General features: G+C 50.7%; 8 protein-coding genes across 8 annotated transcripts; 4 read left to right on the top strand and 4 right to left on the bottom strand.

Annotated features, from left to right (window-relative positions):
- Nucleotides 1-1,439: 1,439 nt before the first annotated feature.
- NECHADRAFT_49630 (uncharacterized protein) lies at nt 1,440-2,472 on the top strand (the record flags this gene model as incomplete). Its single annotated transcript, XM_003041668.1, has 3 exons — nt 1,440-1,761; nt 1,822-2,379; nt 2,426-2,472. 3 exons carry the CDS (start codon nt 1,440-1,442, stop codon nt 2,470-2,472), a joined length of 927 nt encoding a protein of 308 aa, XP_003041714.1.
- Nucleotides 2,473-4,178: 1,706 nt separating this feature from the next.
- On the top strand, nt 4,179-4,508 carry NECHADRAFT_49603 (uncharacterized protein; the record flags this gene model as incomplete). The annotated part of the gene is made up of 2 exons (XM_003041667.1): nt 4,179-4,324; nt 4,376-4,508. Coding segments are annotated over 2 exons (279 nt in total), but the record flags the coding sequence as incomplete, so codon positions are not given.
- A 292-nt stretch (nt 4,509-4,800) lies between these two features.
- On the bottom strand, nt 4,801-5,517 carry NECHADRAFT_49708 (uncharacterized protein; the record flags this gene model as incomplete). Its single annotated transcript, XM_003041607.1, has 1 exon — nt 4,801-5,517. One exon carries the CDS (start codon nt 5,515-5,517, stop codon nt 4,801-4,803), a length of 717 nt encoding a protein of 238 aa, XP_003041653.1.
- Nucleotides 5,518-6,589: 1,072 nt separating this feature from the next.
- Nucleotides 6,590-8,081, bottom strand: NECHADRAFT_49599 (uncharacterized protein; the record flags this gene model as incomplete). The annotated part of the gene is made up of 3 exons (XM_003041606.1): nt 6,590-7,556; nt 7,614-7,847; nt 7,900-8,081. 3 exons carry the CDS (start codon nt 8,079-8,081, stop codon nt 6,590-6,592), a joined length of 1,383 nt encoding a protein of 460 aa, XP_003041652.1.
- A 909-nt stretch (nt 8,082-8,990) lies between these two features.
- Nucleotides 8,991-9,962, bottom strand: NECHADRAFT_49746 (uncharacterized protein; the record flags this gene model as incomplete). The annotated part of the gene is made up of 1 exon (XM_003041605.1): nt 8,991-9,962. One exon carries the CDS (start codon nt 9,960-9,962, stop codon nt 8,991-8,993), a length of 972 nt encoding a protein of 323 aa, XP_003041651.1.
- A 477-nt stretch (nt 9,963-10,439) lies between these two features.
- On the top strand, nt 10,440-17,803 carry NECHADRAFT_49776 (uncharacterized protein; the record flags this gene model as incomplete). The annotated part of the gene is made up of 9 exons (XM_003041666.1): nt 10,440-10,784; nt 10,843-11,082; nt 11,137-11,997; nt 13,019-13,375; nt 13,578-14,078; nt 14,131-15,937; nt 15,982-17,207; nt 17,255-17,358; nt 17,392-17,803. The coding sequence occupies 9 exons, from the start codon at nt 10,440-10,442 to the stop codon at nt 17,801-17,803; spliced, it is 5,853 nt and encodes a 1,950-aa protein (XP_003041712.1).
- A 129-nt stretch (nt 17,804-17,932) lies between these two features.
- NECHADRAFT_49798 (uncharacterized protein) lies at nt 17,933-19,042 on the bottom strand (the record flags this gene model as incomplete). Its single annotated transcript, XM_003041604.1, has 3 exons — nt 17,933-18,489; nt 18,545-18,613; nt 18,661-19,042. The coding sequence occupies 3 exons, from the start codon at nt 19,040-19,042 to the stop codon at nt 17,933-17,935; spliced, it is 1,008 nt and encodes a 335-aa protein (XP_003041650.1).
- A 654-nt stretch (nt 19,043-19,696) lies between these two features.
- Nucleotides 19,697-20,836, top strand: NECHADRAFT_85327 (uncharacterized protein; the record flags this gene model as incomplete). The annotated part of the gene is made up of 3 exons (XM_003041665.1): nt 19,697-19,799; nt 19,852-20,084; nt 20,144-20,836. The coding sequence occupies 3 exons, from the start codon at nt 19,697-19,699 to the stop codon at nt 20,834-20,836; spliced, it is 1,029 nt and encodes a 342-aa protein (XP_003041711.1).
- Nucleotides 20,837-21,595: the final 759 nt, after the last annotated feature.

Below are 21,595 nucleotides of genomic sequence, written 5' to 3'. Positions count from 1 at the left end.
CGGCAAAGGGATACACGTGGAAGTGGCACTGGACCGGACCGGCCGAGAGGGCCTCCGTTGACGGACCTGGGAGTTCCCCGTTATCCAAGCAACAATCGCTGTAGATCCTCGGTAATGTTCCTGATGCGATGATACCGGGCCAGCCTACACACTGAAGGGCCAATCGATAGGCGCAGCCTTTTGTACCCCCGGCATGCTTGTAGCGGCACAGAGGTTGATCACTGGGCTCCATTTGCCAAGAAGAGGCTAGAGCTTTGGATCACTAGAAGGCATCGGCAGATCTGTTATCAGGGGCGGCGCCTGAGCCGCATTGCAAATTGGCGCGACGAGATTAGCTTGACCGACCGCTGTTGTTTCAAGTCCTCTACGATTCGACACCACTCATGCCACAGAAGTATGTAATGTGAGCTATGCATGAACGAGAGTCCCAGTCGTATCCACACTTTTTGCTACATAGCCTGATGCACTCTACACAAACTCTGGCAAGATGCGGACAGAGACTGCCGAGGCAGGTCTGTACAAGCCCCGGCTTCCTTGCATCAGGATTGCCATGAAAGCGGAAAGCATTCACAATCGAGCTGTTGGTCCGACCAGTGACTGTGGGTGGTATACTCAGTAATCACAACAAAGCGACAGGCTTGGCGATTTAGCCACGATGCTAACTAGCAAAGTGCCTAAAAGCTCCGAGAAAAGAAAAGGTACCGCCAAACGCTCATTATTAATTCCCAAAATTCTCATCTTCTGTTAAAAATGCCCCCCAAAAGAATGAGCTAGTCCTCAGATGCCGATTCTTGCTATGAGGCCTTGCGGAGAACATCCGGGCGGTAGTCATTCTCTAATAGGCCAATTCCAGCATCTCTTTGAGTAGCCTTAAAGACTCTAGAGGCAATACTTATGCTTCTGGGGTTTTCACTTAAGCACTGCTTTTCTCTATGAGCGTTTGGACATGAATCCACAGATGGCGCATGTGTGTTTAGACTTCGCAAGCCATGACGCTGTCTGGTTGCGAAATGCGTAGACAATAAACAAGTCGCGCTGATCATCTCCAAGCCATTGATGTCAGATAGGAGCTCGTGGCTTGGTGATAGCCGAATAGACAGTTGTTGCGATTTAAGTTGTGGTGATAGGCCCGAGAATCCGGTATTTCCGCGTCCTGGCAGCTTTTCCATCGGATAAGCCGCGAGGCGTTCCTCATCATTGGCCGGGGCATCCCCTCATTCTGACGTTTTGGGAGCAGTCGATCTGTGTGTGACCAGTCTATATCGGGTTCAGTAACGGATTTACGGAGCTCTCACGGCTCTGAACTATGATTGAAAAGTATATGAGCTCGGCGGTGTCATTGAATCAACTAGACCCAGACCAACTAGAATTACCAAGCTAGACCTGAACACAACTGAACATCAACTACAGAACACCCATCACTGCTTCATCTTTGAACCATGGCTCCTTCTGTAACTGAGACAATCGCTGCACAACCAGCAGCTGTCTTGTCTACAACTGGTGCTGCCCAGACGACCAAGGTCCTCATCAATGGCGTGGAAAAGAAGGTAAACCCACCACAACTTCAAGTTCAAGGCAAGACCAAAGATGGAAGAAAGTTGAAGATGAGGACTCCACCCAAGTTTGATAACCTGGAAGATGAGAGACTGTACCGCAAGCAGCACCTCGCTGCTGCGTGCCGCGCTTTCGCAGACCGGGGATTTGATGAAGGCGTTGCAGGTCATATCTCTGTTCGAGACCCCATCTTGACAGACCACTTTTGTGAGTGTGAATTCTCTTGGTGGAAAAGAACAAGGCAATGAACTAACAGATCATGTTAAGGGCTCAATCCCCTTGTCAGACATTTCTCTCTCATGAAGGCGTCGGATCTCATCCTGGTCGATGAAGACGGCAACATTGTCGAGGGAGATGAACCTGTCAACCTTGCGGCCTTCACCATTCATTCTGCCATCCACAAGGCGAGGCCAGAGGTCAATGCGGCTTGCCATGCTCACAGCGTAGCTGGTAAGGCATTCGCCGCCTTTGGTCGCGAATTGGACATGATCACCCAGGACGCTCTACGCTTCCACAAGAGTCACGTTGTCTACACCCAGTTCAAGGGCGTCGTCGACGACGATGAAGAGGGGAAGCGCATTGCAAAGGCCCTTGGACAAGCCAAAGCGGCTATCCTCATGAACCACGGCCTTTTAACTGTCGGTCAAACAGTTGATGAAGCCGCATTCTGGTTCATCAGTCTTGACAAGACATGCCAAGCTCAGCTTTTGGCGGACGCTGCCTCTGCTGCGGGGTATAAGAAAGTGTTTATCGACCAAGACGAGGCTGATTACACCGTTAGCCAAGTGGGTGGTCCTGAAAAGGGCTGGCTGGCGTTCCAACCTTGTGAGTAATGATCGCCATGTTCATGATCCTTGCTAACATGTCTTAGATTTCGACGAACAGGTCGCCAAATCGAAAGGGGAGGTATTGAATTAGTCAACTCTTTCTGTCATTCCCACATGATTTATTGTACAGTTGTTGTAGCGTTTTGAATGGAGGACATGCCTGGTAGCTGCATTGAAACCTTTCACTTATCTAAACCGGCATATTAATTGATAGCCTGTGTTCAACCTGGAGAAAAAAAAAGGCAAGACTGTCGAGTGGATGAAGAAAGTGCTGGGTCTTAGTAACGTCCTGGGGCAAGTAGGCTTGATACCGACTGTCCCGGATGTGTCGGATTTTTGGTGTGACAAGGATGCAGTCTGGGGCTTATAAATAGGTATATCAACTCTCGTAAAAAGAATTATACTTGCATTGGGAATCCTTCGTAGCCTTATTTAATCGAGGGCTGTGTTTTGTTCACAGTTTGGTATTAGCCTGCCAACGACTGACGCAGCTCTGGGTCGGCGTTAAGACGTGTAGACGCCGATGCCTCAAGCACAATTGATTGGCCCTTTATCCTGTGCTTCTTACATTGTGCCTGGAAACTCCACTCGCGAGCTTAACACTGGATAACAGGCTACAGGGGTGGATGTACCGGAACTTGCCATACTGTGTTGGTCCATAGTGAGCAGACATTACGAAACGGGCAAGCAGCCCGAGGATTCTATGGCTCATGACATTGGCTCATGGCTGTGCTCTGCACCCAGAATACATTGCATAGTTTTGGCCTTCGGTTTCTGTCTTTGCTGTACAAGTCGACTCGACATTTCCAAATCGATAAAAGAAAGAAATGGAAGGATAGACGCTTTACGGAGGACTGTACAAACTTGTGTTTACATGTATGCCGATTGAGAAGAAGCTCATCTCGATGCTATGAAATCCGGTCAAGCTATTCAACTGCCACCACGCGGTGAGGCTATAGCCGATAGCCCGAAGGATTTGTTTCATATGAACAGCAACACGTGTATGCATCCAAACATGGGTATCGCTCTCCGACAATCCTCCATTCATCCCACATCCCGAGACCCCATATTTCATTCCATCCACTCTTCTGAACCCACTCCCATGGAATAGCAGCAACAATTATTGCAGAGCCTCAATTACTTAGCCTTTTTGGGGACACCTCTGCGATAGTTCTAGGCCGTTCAGCCGTGATTGAAGGCAGTGCTTGCCCTTCAGTTAGGATCAAAAGCCCTGCAGTATAGCCACCAGCGTGGATCAACTGGGCTACCATCTATTTTGAGGCCAAAAGCCAATAAAAAGATCATGGAGTTTCAGAAATTAATACTTTGGCTTTCAAGTATTTAAAGGAGAGGCCGGCTGCTCGTTATCCACTTCTTGTTCCACACCATCCAACATCTACTTCTTCAGCACTTGAACACCAGTCTTCACCAACACAAACACAACTACCTTCTAAACTCGCCTTTTCAATCATCAAAATGGTTCGCCTGTCTTTCTCCACCGTTGTCGTCCTGGCCTCGTCCTCTCTGGTCATGGCCATGCCCGCCCCTGCCAGCAACGACAACGGAGCCCAAGCCTTTTCCTGGGAGAACTGGGTAGAGGGGATCATTGCCGACCCCAACGGCAACCATCTGTCTCCCGAAGATGCTTTCGAGGTATCCAAGGCCGCTGAATCCAAGAGGTCTCTCGATATTCGTGATACTTCCTGCCGCGGCGATGACGTCGCCGAGAAATCTGCATATGTACGTTTCGACAGTCATATCCCATAGTGTACAGGTTTCTAACATTTGCAGGTTCCCGATGCTGTCGCTTGTATCAACCAGCTTGCTAGCTATGGTGACAAGGCTTGTAAAGCCAAGAGCGCCGTCACCGTCATGTGCAAAATTGGTGGTGCTCAGATCACCGCCGTCGTTCCAGGTGGACGCTACCCTACCTCGGACACTTGGTAAGTAACATCTTGACGGATCACTCAGAATTTCACTGACACCATGTCTAGCCAGAACATGGCCCGCGCTGCGGGCAAGATCATGGACAAGTGCACCAGGGCTGACCAAACCGTCAATGGTGCGGGCTACTCATTCGGTAACGGAAACATCGCCATCCACCTCAGTGCACCTACCGATGACTAGACTAAGCTTCAGTCTACTCCATGAATTTGGGATTGAGATGTTTTGAGAGGCCGGGACTCTTGTTTGGGAGGCCCGTTTGTCGATATGTGGTGACATGTCGGCCTTACGACCAAGTGGAATTAGAATTGCGTACATAGCCCTTCACCTTCTTTGTTGTTTATATATTGAACCTTGTCATTACCTCAATCTGCTGGGCATGCTTCAACGTCAACGCGACACCCGAGAAGTTGTCCTCGAGATAACGCATCCCAGATCCAAGTCAAGTATCTCATCGGGGCCCTTACCTACCTACCTACCCAAAGTATTTGAACCAAGCTAAAAGCATACCAGCCATTGCAACAGCCCACGGAACTACCTTTACCAGCCCCTTTCTCAGGCCTTCTGTTAACAACAGGCTCGCCTTCTCATCGAACCAACCCTTTTCATTCAGCCTAGGGAACTTGCTTTTTGGAACCTCTTTACCCAAAAACTTGCATAACGGATCCCAGCCTTCTTCGAGTTTGAATTCAAGGAGCCTCTCAGGGGGGGTCAGTTCCCTCACCATCGCGTAGTGCTGACGGTACTTGTCCCGAGCCTTGAGCTCAGCATCTCGCCTAGACGTTATTCCAGCCCATCCTGCCACGACACTTTTTTGAACCTTTCCGATAGGGTGGATATAAGCTCTATCCAAATGATACACAAGCGTTGCAAAGGGGTTAAACATGTTCCCTATAATGGCATGCATGTAGCTTTCGTACCACTTGTCAATATCTCTCTCCACGAGGACCACCTTGGCCTCGGGATACGCAGCAATCAGATCGTCGGCAAAGGCGATAGCGGGTGTGTCTGAGCTTACGGCTCCGAAACAATGGAGCAGCTGATCAAACTGTTCGCGGCCAAAAGGCTCGCCTTTGTTAAAGAACTTGCGATCGATTGCATCTTGCCACATCTCGTTGTCGCCAAAGTGAGTGGTAAGTAGGTGGAACGAGTGCCAACAGGGGATGCCCAAAGTCTCTAGAGCCGAGGACATGGCTTCCATGCAGATTAGCGAGAGAACCTCTCAAGCAAGTGGAGTTACTCGGTACTGACTGGCAGTGCCTGTCCGGTTGAACCCCAGACAAAGAACTTGCATTGGCACACTTCGCACTTTTCCCCGAGGCGACTCATAGTTGATAGGCTCGAAAAGTTCTGGGTGACGATCTCGAACAGTTGTCATGGTTGGTAGTTAGGATGACTTTGGGATATGAAAATACGAGTAAAAACAGAGTGGAGGCATGAAAAAGGGAATGGAAGGGCCATGGTTTTTGTTTCTTACCCTGAATCCTCTCGTCCCGGAACAAGGGTGTGAGAAACTAGCAGCTTCATCGACAGGGATAGCTGCACCTCAGATTGGCAGTCTGACGTGAGATATCGCTTGGATATTACACGGAAGTATGGAAATCATGAAGAAGAGCCATTAAGAAGTCACGTTAGAAAACTCCTCTCCCATTCCTTGGTCAACTTTTCATTCCAGTACTAGATCCTGGACTTAATCTCTGACCTCGAGCGATCTTCGTGACGGTTGAAATAGTGAGTGCTCCTCAGCGAGAAGTGCACACCACCAATCAGATTCATGCCAGTTATGAATTCTCACTGATTCCGAAAACCAAGCCTTGAGGTTGGCTGCCCTGCTGACCTGGACTCGGACTTGTTGGAACTCATGAGCCTGTGACAGAAGTACTAGTTCTTATAATGCAATAAAAACAAAAACGTTTCAACTAACTCACCTATAGGCCATCCGAGCATAAAGAATTTGCGTCAAAGCCTTGATAAGGCCTGATGCTAAGAGTAGGAGCCAGTACCTGTGATGAATTTCCAAGATGGGGTCAGCAGCTTCCAGACTTTGGAGAATAGGCACAAAAATAATTGCAATGATTGCTACGATACATTGTGCGAATCGCCGGTAACAGATGCGCAGTATATTGCTACTAATGGGACTTCACCTCCTGGCTCGGCCTCTCCCCCTGGTCCTTACTCGCAAACACCGTGGCAGCACTCTCAGGTGGTGACCTGGAACAACCCCAACGCCTTAAGGAGTTTTTATTTCCCCGTCTATCCGTCCCTCAGGTAGTGAACCGGTCCACAAATTTGATCACTTTCCGGCCAGTCTCACTTCGTTCAAACCCATTGAGGTCATCAACGAAAGTGGCTTGGAAACGATGCTCGTTTGATGAGTAAATGTAAACGAAAGCATGAAGGCGATCGATGATCTCTTGCCGAGAGAGAAGTGTCTCGTTTCGTTCAGCACAAAGCATACGAATCTCGAGCGATGCCTCTTTGGAGGGCTCCATCTTGTCCAGGATGACCTGCCATTGCAGGACGCCAAAGCTAGCGTCAGACATGAGCGTCTTTAGCTTATCAAATTCGATGTACTCGCCGTCCCATGTGAAGCTGAACCGGCTGTCACGGCCATGGAGTCGGAGGATCCGCATGAATGGCCAATCTTTTTCAGGGATTTGATCTCGCGCCTGGTCTGGCAGACGATGTAGTGAACCGATATCAGTGGTGACATAGCGGACAAGTGGGTTTCGTAGGCGAACAAGAGAAGTCTGTGCAATTATACCAGTTTCGCCCTCGGGTAGAGGGGAAGCGAAACGGTCATTATCACTTAGAGAGAGCGGAAGGATCTCGAACAGGTTCGTCCGAGTGTCAATGATAAAGTCAGTATAACTTGCGCTGGGATCGGCTGGCGTCAAGTCAGGATTGCTTGCTCCGTAAGGGCCAGCCTCGGCACTGCCGATCAAGGAGAAGATCTTGACGGGTCCTAGGACAGCGTAGATGTGAGCCTTTTGCACCGAGTTGAGTGCCTCTGACGTGTAGATGATCTTATCCAACTTGATCTTGTCTCGACCCGTGGTCATGGTTGAGATGTACTGAACGACCTGGACAATCTGGCTGCCATCGCCAGCCAAGGCGTTGGCGTGGTAGGTTTGCAGTAGCTCAACAACCTTGGAACTAGGCATGCGATTACCGGCGGCCAAGAGGGTGGCTCCAGCATTCTCCAAGATCTCCAAGGTGAGGTCTAGGGATCTATGATGTTTGTCATCAGTACAACTCAAACTGACTCCTGGTACTTGGTTACTCTACCTGTATAGATCACCAGCATTGTGAGTCGTCAAGACCCAGTCACCGCGTTTGATCACGCCAGTATTCCGAAGAAACTCGCCAAAGTTGGCTCTGTGTCGGCGATTCTCCATCGCGTCCGTGGCAAAGAACAATGAGTTGCTACCACCTCCACCACCTGTAGTGCTGGTGTAAACATTGTGGCGATATGTGTTCTCGGGGCTTGTATCCCCAACAAGCCTCTCGATTGCAGTGTATCTGAGTAGGTGTCAATGCCCGTCTGAATCTTGTTAGATGTATTGGTACTCACAAGTCATTCTTTCGAAGTAGAGGCTGTGCCTGCAAGTCACCTTCCTTGAAGGTCAATGCAGCTTCTTCTCTCGCCTTCTGAATGGTGTCATCATCAGGGGGGTACTGAGCGTCAGAATAGAAGGGATGAATCTTGGCAACTGCCAGCACATCGCCCACAGAATACGTCAAACTGGGAGCCATGGTGAATGATCCGATGTTGAGTAGAAAATGTCGAGGTACAATGAATCGTGTAAGCCTTGCTCATCTGCAGCTAGCGGATAAAGATGACGGTACCTAGTTATTGGTGACTAACCCCTTATAATGAAGGGTTGAAATGTGTCCCTAAAGACCCTTGCTCTCAGGTCTGTCCCGTCAAGTTCGCAATGACGATCTGGACCAGTTTGGGTTCAACAGATGGGGTCCTGTGTTACCCCATACGAATAGGGACGTAACACACAGGTAGGGCCAAATAAGCAGCTAGGGCGCTAAGAAATGATGGGACGAATAGGAACCAATGATCTAGATGTCTCGGATACTCCCAATTCAGTCATCCTGGTGCGGGAAAGCGGGTTTTCGGCACAGCTTCCTGTCAACCAATTGGACAATGTGAGGGTATTCAGCCAGCCTCAAATACGGAGCTCCGAATCTCGTCTGCATGATCTATCGAATTGGTATGCAGGCCGGGATCAACTAGTTTCCACAGACCTGAACGGGTGAGAAAGCAGGGTCCGGAGATGCATCACAAGGATGCAGCCATCGAGTGGGAGAGACATTCGGCTCAGGGACAGGGGTCTCAGCTCGGGGACACCAGCTGCTAGCTGACAGCAGTGTCAAGCAGGGCTTGGCAGCTGAAGGATCTGCGTCCTAGTGGACCAGGGTAGGACTGGAATTGTTGGAGCCGAGATCAAGCTCAACAACACAACACGTCACGCAGGCTACTTAGCGAGGAACTTGACTTGAATTACGAAGTACTGGAGCTTGAGCTATGGGCTGAGACATTGTCGTAGATCATCGAGAATGAGACACTTGATTTGATGCAAGAATGAGGGAATTAATCATAGATTTTCGCCATTTAACTAATGCACTTCTTGATGCAGCGGGACATTTTTGTTAAACTGAGACTGTCTCAAAGGGACATGCATCCCACCGTACCCGACGCAGGTGGCGCTCTGGATCCTTGATATCATTCCGTGCGTGCAGCCAGCGGCGATTATCCATCAGGATAATGGATCCTTTTGGTAGATCTGCCGACTTGAGATGTACCGTCGAGTGTGCCTGGACCTCCTCCTTCAGCAGAGCCTCCTTGAGCTCGACCAGTGCTCGAGAAGCCCGGTCTGTCAAGGGCGTTAGGATATCCTCTCTGAACCGAATCATTGTTGACTGGTCGTTGGGACTTGTGACAAACACGCTGCCGATGATGTGCTTCTGCTCTGGGTCCTTGATGAACTCGGGTGGGATGGTGATGCGGTACTCTTGAGCTAGCAGGGCTGATCGAATCTCTGGAGAAAGAAGCTCGCTCAGTTTGTCGACGTTCATGACTGAAAGGGTACCCCCTCCACATCGATCGTGTTGAAGGACCTGCAGCGCAAAGAACCTTGGGGGTGGGTCCTCGTAGCTGCAATCTGTGTGCCAGGGGAATTCGTTCATGGTTTCCGATCTTGCTTGGTGATTCTTTGCTTGGAAGTTGGTCTCGCTAGGGCGGACGTCCCAGAACCAGCCACGAGTGGCGCTGTGAGAGATAGGGAGTTGATGGCCGCGGTGACGATTAAGACTGACTAGCAGCCGTTTGAGATAGTCGCTATCTTCGTCTGGGAATCCCAATCTGACCTTGAGCATGCCACTTTGCTCCAATTGTTCTGAAATGCGACCAATATGGTCGAGGTTCTCAGCATGGCTCAAGTCAGGAGCCTCCAGACAGGGCAACGTAAGCGATGGCACGGTATGAGATACTACGGTGGCATGGCAGCGAAGACCCTGTGTGATGAACCCAGATGACGCGAGAGAGTTGGACCTGATACTGCGCCTCAATATGCAAGCATTGGTGCGATAGAGATGACAGGCACGGCGTGTAAGAGGATGCATGATAGAGATAGGGGATGATCGGATTGAACAAAGTGTGAGAGAAGCGATTGCAGGGAAAGCGATGAGCAAAGCAGACAAACACAGCAGACTAGCACACTCACGGGATCTCATCCTTATTATGAATGGCCAAAGATGCGTGGCATCCTGACTCTGGCTCAATGCCCTCAAAAGGACCTCCAGTTCCACATTGGCCAGCCGCTTCACTTCCATCAGCCACTGACACCGCTCCCTTCGGACTCCAGGACGGCACAGCCGACATCACCTTGTGTCACCCTGCTTCCGTCTGACCCCACCACCCCTGGCGGCACTTGGAGAAAGGATCATGGATCGCCTACGGGACCCCCTGAACCGGAGCCTCGGGAACTACGGTACCATCCTTGCTCACATAAATACCTACCCAAACTCACACTGTTGCTCGTAGCTCCGAACAAGCAACTTGCCCATCCAAAAGCTCAAGCCAAACGAAAGCCATTACCAATGCATACCCAACAGCTCACCCAAATCCATTTCGGGCCCAAACCTCATGATTATGAGCCTGTAACCCAGAACAAGGTCGAAACCAGCGCCTACGCTCTGGAGGAGGCCAAGCTCCAAGACACTCTGCTGAAATTGTGTCCCGCAAACCTCTGGCACAATGGATCCTACTCGAGTGGCTGTCCCCGGCCAATCCTCGTTGGGAAGCATCATCAGCAGCAGATGCAGGACCTGCACGAGGCCCTGACCATCGCCATCACCGACATTGTCCAACGCTGGTGGACCGACCGTGATGCGAGATTCCCCGAGAGGATGCCTCTAGAGAAGGAGGAGGAGGAGATCTTGAGGGTGAGTTTGCATCCATGCAGTGCACTCCGATCTACCCATTGCTAAAATCGTGTAACAGTGGGTAGATGGTCAAGTCTCGTGCGGAAACATTGCACCCTTCTCAGAATGTCTGGGATCGTGGAGACCCGACTTTCTAGTGGATGAGGATGAACAGCGAGAAGAAAACTACAGGATCACCGAGATCAACGCTCGTTTCTCATTCAATGGGTTCTTGCATGAGGCTTACGGCCAGGAAGCGCTGAACAGATCCCTGCCAGAAGGTCCAGGTGGGCTTGTAGGCGCCACAAATCCAGACATGGTAATGTTGAACAGGCTCCCTGTTTCTACCCCTGCAGTCTCTAACTCTTTCTAGATCCTGGATGGACTATTTGGCCTCTTTCAACCGCAATATCCACTTCATCTCCTAAAAGGAGCTGAACATGGAATTGATATTCACATGTTCATCGATGCGGTCTGGCGTCGCTTCGGCATTAAGCCCCGGCTCATCACCCCTGCCGACCTCAGATTGTTTCCTGACCCCCGGAGCAAGAGTGGTTACCGCCTTTGTTGCATTGTCAAGAACCGCGGCGACTTTGGTTCGTCTACTAATTCATGGATCTTTACGACAAACGGAGGTGAGATCTGGGAGGAGATCCACCAGGTCGGTCTGGAGCTGCATCAGCGAGAGCTGGTGGCCCTAGAGCCTGAGATGTGGCGCCAACTGAGTCTGCGGTGCTTCAATGACATGCGGACTGTTCTGCTGGTCCATGACAAACGCATGCTTGGCATTGTCAAGGACGAAATTCCGCATCTGGTGGCCCGCATGGTGCTTACGCCCTCCCAGGCTGAGGCCCTGGCCAGTGGGGTTGTGGACACGATCCTACCAGGGTCACGAAGGCTGCACGATCTACTGGAGCTGTCCAGGGCCTCACCTCGGCTGCGGCACGATTACATCCTGAAGCCAATCCGCAGCGGTAAAGGCGACGGCATCGTATTCGGCGATGATGTTGACGCAGACGAGTGGGTGGCCGCCTTGGAAGGCCTCGTATCGCCAAAGGTGGTGCCAGGGATAACCTGCGTCGTACAGCGCCGCATCAGGCCGCGTCTGTATGATCTCGCCTTGAAGGCGTCTGTGGGAATGGTCCGGTATCCTCTTGTGGGCACCTATCATGTTGCCAATGGGAAGCTGCTCGGCCTTGGAACGTGGCGCGCAAGCAGCGGGCGCATCGTTGCCGTCTCTTCGGGGGGAAGTTGGATCTGCTCAGTTCTGAGACACGAGTAGACGTCTGATAGGGTGTATGAGTTTGTTCAGGGGACTGCAGGGTAAAGTTCAGGGTAGTTATTGACCAGCCATTCAAAGGCCGTAATTTCGTTTCTTTTTCAGCGTCCACAACAGTGAAGATCAAGCAGTGGCTTTTCCCCACGATGCCAATCGATTGGCCGTCCATCCGCATCTCGCCTGAGACAGGGCGGCTGGGAAGGGAGGGCCCAACCGCATCTATAATTTCAACGCACTTGGCGTTTCTTTAGCGCGCTGACCCTCTCAGAGCATCCATCTAGACTCGACGGGACCGACCAACATCAGAACCGCAGTTTTCCGGTTCGGGCCGTGTCTTGGCGTCAAGACGGGCTGTTTGTCACTGCATCCTGAAATGCATCCTCACCTCCACGCCCCTCCACCACCGCGGCACATGCCGCGACTTGGGGATACCCGTCACATATGCACTTCCTTTGCGTGGCTGCATGTGTCATCCCGTGTCTCGGAGTTGGTATTTTCGATAGCCTAGGATTTTCCTGCAAGTGAGGCGATGAACTGACCTGTCAATTTGCTCGCCCCTTCTCAGCTCTGAGACAACATTACAGGCCGCACTCACATACTGTAGCACAGCATACCGGTGTCAGCCATGTAGCGGACACATAACTACGAAAATCACTCACGGCAATGCTCGGGAGGGAGGATCTTACCGCTTGGTACGGATACCTTGGGCTGGCAAGGGAGCAGTTGTGGGGACTTGTTCAGCTCAGGGGCTAACGGACACTTTACCATTCAGGCTACCTCTCAAATGCCGAACCAGTACGTCATTGGTAAGGGGTAATTTGTGCTTTGAGCCTTATGAGCAGAGAATTCGGTAGATCTAGGACCCCCACTACTTAATTCATGTCATCATTTGCCTTGGTTTTGTGTCTGGCTTAATCCCCGCTCAAACTGAAGTTTGTGGCCTCACTCACACCTAACCTTTGTGCCACGGCCCCAGCTTGATTCACGGCTTCCGATTGATGTGTCTACGAAGCTTTTCACGATGAATCAGCACCTCGCAGTTCCATTGAGCTGCGCGGCCTTGGCTATCACGGTACTCACCACAATTGCTGCCCTCACCTCTGTGTTTCGTCAACTTCGAAGCGGCAAGCCCAAAGACCGCTTCTATGACGATCGCGATGGTTGTGCAACACCACAGTCTCTGGCAGCCTTTTCAACAAAAGGCATCAAAGCCCTCATTTTGCTCTTTTCGGCTTTTGGGGCGGGAACATCTGCAGCCAGTCTGATTCTCTCATCCCTTCACAGTGATGATGATGAGTTGATCTTGGAGAATGCTTTACGCACAGCTACTTGGGTAAGTTTGCATAAAATATCAAACGGCTCTTGCATCTAACACGCGTATCACATAGGGACTTTTCGTCATTCATGCTTTTTGCCTAGCAGTACATCATGCTCCAGTCAAGTCCCACAGCGTAGCCCTATGGCTTGCTGGATCTGCCTGCTATATTGCTGCTGCTTCTGTGCCCCGTCTGGCAGATATGGCTACACATACCGAGCAACACAAGAACTTGAGCTCTCTGCTATGGATCATAAGTACCATTGTAGCCGTGGGACTGGCCCTGTCTTGCGGCATACTTCCCCGAAGACCACATGTGTTTTATGACAACCGCAAGGTTGATGCTCAGTGGACTGTTTCTACTCTCAGTCGATACACATGGACATGGGTGCAGCCGCTTCTCCTCCATGCTGCCCTCCACAACGACATTAATCTCGAGGATGTCCCTCAGCCAGACTCGAGGATGAGGTCCCAGGCGCTGAAAAGCGCATGGGACAGGCTCGACAAGACATTTTCACTCATCAAGTCTCTGTTCGGTGCCTACAAGGGAAAGCTGGCCATCCTTTGGGCAGTAACTCTTGTCCGATGTGCTGTTAGCATTGGGCCTTTTTGGTTTATGCTCCGGACTCTCAACATTCTTGAGCACCAGGTCATAGGATCACACAATATGGAGCTGATGGCTCTCATTTTGGGAATGTCTATATCCAACCTTCTTGACTCTGTAAGTCCACCGAGAATTATCTGAGCAACTGGCAGCTGACACATCACGGCAGTGGATGGAGGGATGGTCCTACTGGTTCTCTCTGTCGGATCTGGCCTTGCCAGTCCGTACGCAGATATCAGGTCTCATCTTTGACAAAGCACTGCGACGAAAGAACATTAGGTCCGTCCAACAAGAGGATCGTGATTCTGAGGAAGAGGACAGCGATTCCTCAGAAGATGTGGTCGCCCTCAAGTCTCACCAGAGCATTGTGAACCTCGTCGGTGTTGATACCGAACGTATCTTCTACTTCGTGCAGTATCACTTCTTGATACTCACCGGAATGGTCAAACTCGTCATTTTCTCTGCATTTCTTCTGAAACTCCTAGGATGGATTCCCTTCCTCGCAGGAATCCTAGCTTGGGCTTCTACACTGCCCGCCAACACATGGTTCTCGAAAAGGGTCCTTGCTGAATCCAGGTCCCTGATGAAGCTTCGGGATACCAAACTTTCCAGAATTAGCGAAGTACTTCTCGGGATGCGCCAGATCAAGTTTGGTGCACTGGAGTCTCAATGGGAGCAACGCATTCTTGCTTTGAGAGAAACTGAGCTGAAAACCTTGTGGAAGTTCTTTCTTGCGGATAGTGGGTTGTTTGCCTGCTGGGTGATTAGTCCAATTCTCTTGGCTGTTGCTTTACTCTCCGCTTACGTTCTAATTCATGGCTCCTTGTTGCCGTCGATTGCGTTCGTTAGCATCGGAATCTTCAACACCCTTGAGACCACCTTGGGATCACTTCCTGAGTTGTTCACTTTGGGTCTGGACTCTCTGGTCTCACTGAGAAGAATCGACGCTTACTTGCATGAGCCGGAGAGGCAATGTAACCTGGCCGATGGCCCTTCCATCAGCTTTGAAGGGGCATCTATCTCTTGGCCGGTTGAGGACATGGCAGGCGGGGATGAAATCTTTGCCATGCATGACCTCGATTTTACCTTCCCCAACGGCGCCCTCTCGGTTATCTCTGGAAAGGTTGGTTCTGGAAAGACTCTTCTTCTCTCCGCAATATTGGGCGAGGCAGAGCTGCTCAAAGGCACGATCTGTGTGCCCAAGGCGCAATACGCATACCCTGACAAATGGATCATCCCTGGATCGGTTGCATACGTCAGCCAAACAGCTTGGCTTGAGAACGACTCGTTGCGGAACAACATTCTTTTTGGCCTCCCTTTCGAGCAGGCTAGGTATGACACAGTCATCAAAGTGTGTGCTCTGGAAGCAGACCTTGCTGTTCTTACAGATGGGGATAGCACGGATCTAGGCGCGAATGGAGTCAACCTGAGTGGTGGCCAGAAATGGCGCGTTGCTCTCGCGCGTGCTGTTTACTCGCAGGCTGAAATATTGATTATGGAAGACATCTTTAGTGCTGTTGACGCACATGTCGGTGCCTGGATCTTTGAGAAGTGTCTCACGGGGGATATCTGCCAAGGGCGCACTCGTATCCTTGTCACACACCACTTGGGATTAGTTCTCCCCGCGGCTAGCTTCGTGGTTGAGCTTTCCGGCGGTATAGTCACATATTCCGGGCCACCAAAAGGCTCGGTTTGTTCTATACATTCATGCCAGAGCCAATCTGGTGAGGGCCTCGCGGAGACCGAGCTTGTCGACCACTTGGAGCCTGTGCGGCCCATGAGTAGTGCAAGGGCAGCCGACGACCAGTCTCCAGAGTCAAGTTCGCCTACACCAAAGAAGTTTATGCAAGAAGAGACTCGTGAGAAGGGCACAGTCAAGGGGAGTGTTTACTTGACCTACGTCAAGAGCAGCGGTGGCGTACTCCTCTGGGCCGGCTGCGTTGGAGTATACCTTGCCTATCAAGCGGGTGTTATTGGTAGGTCATCTACATCTCGGTTAACCTCATCTAACATTGGAAAGGCCGCGCCTGGTGGCTCCGAATTTGGACAGGTCAAGCCAGTTCTGAGACTCTAAGTGGGAGTTTCTACGGACAGAGCATCTACAACTCGGTCGTCTCAACGCATCAGCTTCTTTCTCAGCCATCAACGCAAGCTACTCTTCAAAGCGATGTTTTCTTCTATCTCAAAATCTATGTCGCAATCTCCATGGGCACTGTCATCATTGGTATCCTACGATACATCTCATCCTACTTCCTGGCTGTCCGAGCAAGTCGGTCCATCTTTCAGCAGATGCTCTTCAAGGTCATGCGCGTTCCCATGTTGTGGCTAGACACTGTTCCTACCGGACGTGTCTTGAACCGATTTACGGCAGATTTCAACATCATTGATGAGCGAATCGCAATGACTTGGAGTATGTTCTTCTCTAGTTTGCTTCGGTTACTTGGCATTTGCATCGCGTCCTGCTTCGCATCGGCGTACCTTGTCCCTCCTGCGATCCTCCTTCTCGGTCTAGGCATCATCGTTGGTCGCAAATACCTTGTCGCCAGTCGGCCCCTCAAGCGGCTAGAAAGCAATGCCAAGTCACCTATTTTCGAGCTCTTCAACACTACCTTGGCGGGTATCTCAACAATCCGCGCCTTCCGGAGAACACACACGTATCTCCTTCAGATGCACAGAAACCTCGATGCTTGGGTGATGACGAGCTTTTATATCGCACTTGCCAACCGGTGGATGAGTTTTCGTATGGCTCTGATTGCAGCTCTCTTCAGCATTGCTGTGGGGACCGTCATCATCGTGAAACCGATCGACGCAGCCCTGGCTGGACTGGCATTATCTTTCATCCTGGACTTTTCCGAGAGTCTCCGTTGGACGATACGGTGCTACGGCGATATGGAGCTGGGTATGAACTCGATGGAGCGTGTGCTTGAGTACATGACCTTAGAGACAGAGCCACAGGATGGAGAGAAGCCACCAGCAGCATGGCCAACCTCAGGCGCTATTGACATGAGGGATTTGGAGGTTTCTTATGCCCCAGGCCTACCACCCGTTCTCAAAAGCCTTTCCCTGCAAATTGGGAGTCACGAGCGTGTTGGCGTCGTTGGTCGTACTGGAGCAGGCAAGTCGTCATTAACACTGGCCTTGTTCCGATTTTTAGAAGCACGCTCAGGTAGTATCAGTATCGATGGGGTCGATATTTCCAAGATTCCATTGAGCGACCTGAGGTCCAGGCTATCAATCATCCCACAGGTATGTTCCGATCCGTTCGTTGCCTGGTATTTTGCTGACCTTGCAAGCACCCCGTCCTCTTTTCGGGAACCATAAGATCAAACCTCGATCCCTTTGGGCAACTAACGGATGTTCAACTTTACGAGGCTTTGGCTCGAGTCGGGCTGATCAAGTCCACCACTGGCGATGACATGAACGGCTCAAGCCCAGCCTCGTCAAATAATTCCAACATCTTCCGCGACCTATCAAGTCCTGTTTCAGAGTCTGGAGGGAATCTGTCACAGGGTCAGCAGCAACTGCTCTGCATTGCACGGTCCCTCATCGCAAACTCCAAGATCGTTGTCCTGGATGAGGCGACGTCAGCTATTGACGTGGCGACAGACACACTCATCCAGCGTAATATTCGCGAGTGGTTTACTGACAGAACACTGGTTGTTATCGCTCACAGGCTCAGCACTGTTGTAGACTTTGACAGGATTCTTGTTCTCGAAAACGGCGTCCTGGTCGAGAACGGAAGCCCGCGCGAACTTTGGGAGAGAGACGGTACTTTTCGTAGTATGTGTAACAGCACTGGGGCAAGCGAGAGCGAGAGGTTGAGAAAGGTTATTATGGGTTAGCCTGGCATTATTCCACAGTACAAATTTGACGTCTGCGAGTAAAACGTGCCTGTCTTAATAAGGTTTCTTGAACCCTTTATCAGGGGTTCTGAGAGTATGACCGATGCTCTTGTCGCCTCCAACACGCACTTACTTATCTTCATCTATGCCTACAAGCTTCAAACTTTTGATCCACAGCTCCTGCTCTCTGTCCTGGTCGTAAGCATTCTCCCCATATCCAGTGGCAAGAAAACCACCACCCGTGCACAGCTCAGTCTCACCACAATGTTCTAAATACTGCCCTCCCTTTCCCTTCAACTCGTGTGCCACCGCAGCCCACATTGGAGTAGCAGCACCCTGCTCTGGGGACTTTCGCAGATTGCCAGCACCGTATTTCTCCATCATCGAGACAATCTCAGGGGTATCCTTCGTTAATGGGGTGGCCGTAATTCCTGGGTCCACACTGAATGCGTGCAGGCTCTGGGCGCCGTATCGTCTTTCGATCTCGTTGGCGAAATGTACAGTGGCAAGTTTCGATGCCGCGTAGGCAGTGGAAGTTTCGTATGGTCGATTCTTGAAAGCGAGATCGTCCAGATCATAAGTTCCCAGACGATAGGCAACCGAGGCCACATTAACGACGCGCACGTCAAAGTCTCTTGTCGAGGCCAATAGTGATGCTTTCAAAAGTTGAAAGAGCAAGAAGTGGCCTATAGCTGGGTATCAGTAATCATATCAACAATAGATGCTGCCCGAAAAACTCACCCAGGTAGTTGGCGGCAAAATGAGTATCCACGCCCTCTCCTGTTATCTGCTTAGGGCACCAAAGAATGTCTGTAAATGAATGAGTGACTGCATAGACTCCTAGCCATATGACAAACCCGCGTTGTTAACAAGGAGATGTAAAGATTGGGACTTCCCCAGGAATGTCTGAGCTGCGTTTCGAACACTTTCGAGAGAGGTCAGATCAAGCTGAATAACTTCCACCTTTCCAGGATTCCCATCCGCAAGGATACTCTGAGCAGTGGCAAACACTCTTGTTGTATCTCGTGTAGTGATGTACACGTCGGCTCCTGTGGCATGAATTGCTCTAGCAATTTCAGCTCCGATACTACCAGGTGAGCAGCCAGTCACCAATGCCACTCTACCAGCCCATTTGCCGACGAGCTGTTGGTCTTCCACAATGTGGAGAGCTGTTGGACGGCCATCTCCTGGGCCGCTAGGGTTGTGATGGTTGTTTGCATATGGCTGGATCAACTCCATCATGGTTCGCTCTAAGCTATGGGGTCGTAGTGACTATCGAGTGGTCGAACCGCGAAATGATGGCTCTGTGGGGAACAAGGCTTTACAAGCCGGACATCTGGATGCCCTCTCACCCATGTCTTGCTCCATACGGGATATGTCCAAACATTTGACTGGGTTGGACAACGAAATGCGATGACGCCACGCCTGGACTGAAAGGAGATTCGCTCTCCTGGCGTAACGTTATGTGGCTCGGAGAGGCGGCACTTGTACCCCTAGCTTCGGGGTTGTGCCGCAACTCCGCGGACTTGTTTAGCACTAGACCCGGCGCTCCACGGACAACTCCCCTGTAGGAATGCAGTTCCAGGTACCATGAAGTTAACTATTGCGTGATACTTATGAACAAGTCCACGGAGACCGCACTTAAGCCTCACTTTGAACCAACTCCGCCATATCTCCTATCCTTGGCTCTGACGACACGGCCCAACGTTCCACCGACTTTCACACGATGAGGAAACACTAGGCAGAATTAGAATTGTTTGGAATTCTTCGGGTATTCCGTGGATATATATATGATCGGTGCATTTCAAGGCTCAGCATGCCTGGTTCAAGTCACAGCCAGTCTCAATCCCAACAAGCCAATCACCTTTCCACTCACGAACACCACAAGCAACAATGAAGGAAGCTTTCATTTCGCCGGATACTCAAGTCGAGATCCGAGAAGTGCCAATCCCGGTTCCAAAGGCTGATGAACTTCTCATCAAAGTGGCCGTGTCGGGTACATCCACCCATCGGTTAGAGGGCTTGACCCCGTCTAACCTGAATTCTAGGTATAAACCCCAAAGACTGGAAGGTCCCAATCTTTCACCAGAAGGCGGTAAACTCCGGCGATGATATCGCGGGTATTGTCGAGGCTGTAGGTGCTGAAGTATCCGAGTTTAAGCCCGGGGACCGCGTGGCTGGTATGCACGAGATTGGGGCGGATCATGGCTCCTTTGCCGAGTTCGCTATTACACCCGCTTCTACTACGTTCCATATTCCCGACAACGTTACATTCGAGGAGGTATGTCAGTGAAAACACCCACTCTCCCATTAACTCGTGAGTGTCCATGGCTCACACAGGCTGTTACGATTCCATTGAATGGTCTTGTTGCAGCATATGGGCTGTATCACGTCCTCCGTCTACCGGCACCTTGGTCCCCTGCCGGGACAGAGAAAACCCCTTTCGTCATCCATGGTGCTGGAACTGCTATAGGTGCCCTCGCTATCAAGCTTGTCAAAGCCGCAAACATCCACCCGATTATCGCAACCGCCGGTAACTCGAGCAATTTTGTCAACGGGCTTCTCGACACTAAGAAGGGTGACGTTCTTGTCGATTACCGACAACCACACGACAAGCTTGTGGCGGGGATCCAGTCGGCTATTGTCGAGGCCGGTGGTGGTCCGGCTTGGCATGGTTTGGACTGTGCTACGAATCATGACGGCGCTCCCGAGTACAAGGGTGTCCTAGATGATGCTTTGGGGCTCCAGGCTGGTTTGGAAAACTCAGCTGGACGGAAGCCGCTTGTTGCTACTGTTCAAGCCGGGTCCAAATTTACAGGCCATGTAGATGGCGGTGAGATCAATGTCATGGTGGCACATAATGGTGGGAAGGAAGAGAAGTGCCTTGCGTATACGGTCTGCCGGCTCTTCGCATATGGCCTGGCCAATGGCTGGTTGACGGGCCATCCCACAGAGGTGGTAAAGGGAGGTTTGGAAGGAGTGGGAGAGGCTCTTCGAAGACTCAAGAGTGAGCAGGTCTTTGGAAAAAGTTGATCATCAAAATCGGAGAGATGTGAAAGTTTGGCTCTCTTTCATAGATTTGCCCGCTACTCTGTCGCTTCTCTTATACTATGTTAGGGGAAAGTCTCATAAATTCGGTTGCAAGTTTCTGATGCCATAAGTTGCGCTCGGTACTTCTATTGTCATTAGGTAGAATAGGATCACAGAGCAAGATTACTTTCAACGCCAATGCCGCAAAGAATTTTGGTGAAAACCGTTAGGAAGGAGATCAAGGAGACATGTTGATAGGAATGAGATAGGCGCTTACATGCGCCAAAGACTATTTCACAAACTCAAGATAGATCATGACTCAGCTTAAATAGATCACTTTATGCGGTATCTCTAAAAGAATCTGAAGGGAGACCTCTTCAAATGGGTTATCCAGCGTGGCAACAACGAGCTTGGAGGCTGCCATACGTCCAGTTGGAACCAGTCCCCATCTAATTTGACCCAGGGAACAGAGGCACCAAAGTCCACGACCCAGCTTATCTCCAGCACGAACTCCATGGGTCTGTCGAAAGATCTCCATGGATAAGCCCAGGTAGACCAAGTAAGAATCGGTCCGGCAATTTTGTTCCATGCAGAAGATCCTTTGTCTTGCGTAATGCCACACGGACTAGGCTTCTATCGCGTATTGTAAGCCAGCGGTCATCGACTAGTTACGAGGCTGAACACGTAATTGTATCGCATTAGTTGCTTATGGATGCTCTGCTCTTTTAGGAATTGGGTATGGATTCTTCAAGCACTTATAAT

This window comes from Fusarium vanettenii, assembly GCF_000151355.1.
Source record: "Fusarium vanettenii 77-13-4 chromosome 10 genomic scaffold NECHAsca_43_chr10_1_0, whole genome shotgun sequence".
Classification (NCBI taxonomy): domain Eukaryota; kingdom Fungi; phylum Ascomycota; class Sordariomycetes; order Hypocreales; family Nectriaceae; genus Fusarium; species Fusarium vanettenii.
This window is presented reverse-complemented; position numbering and strand designations above follow the sequence as displayed.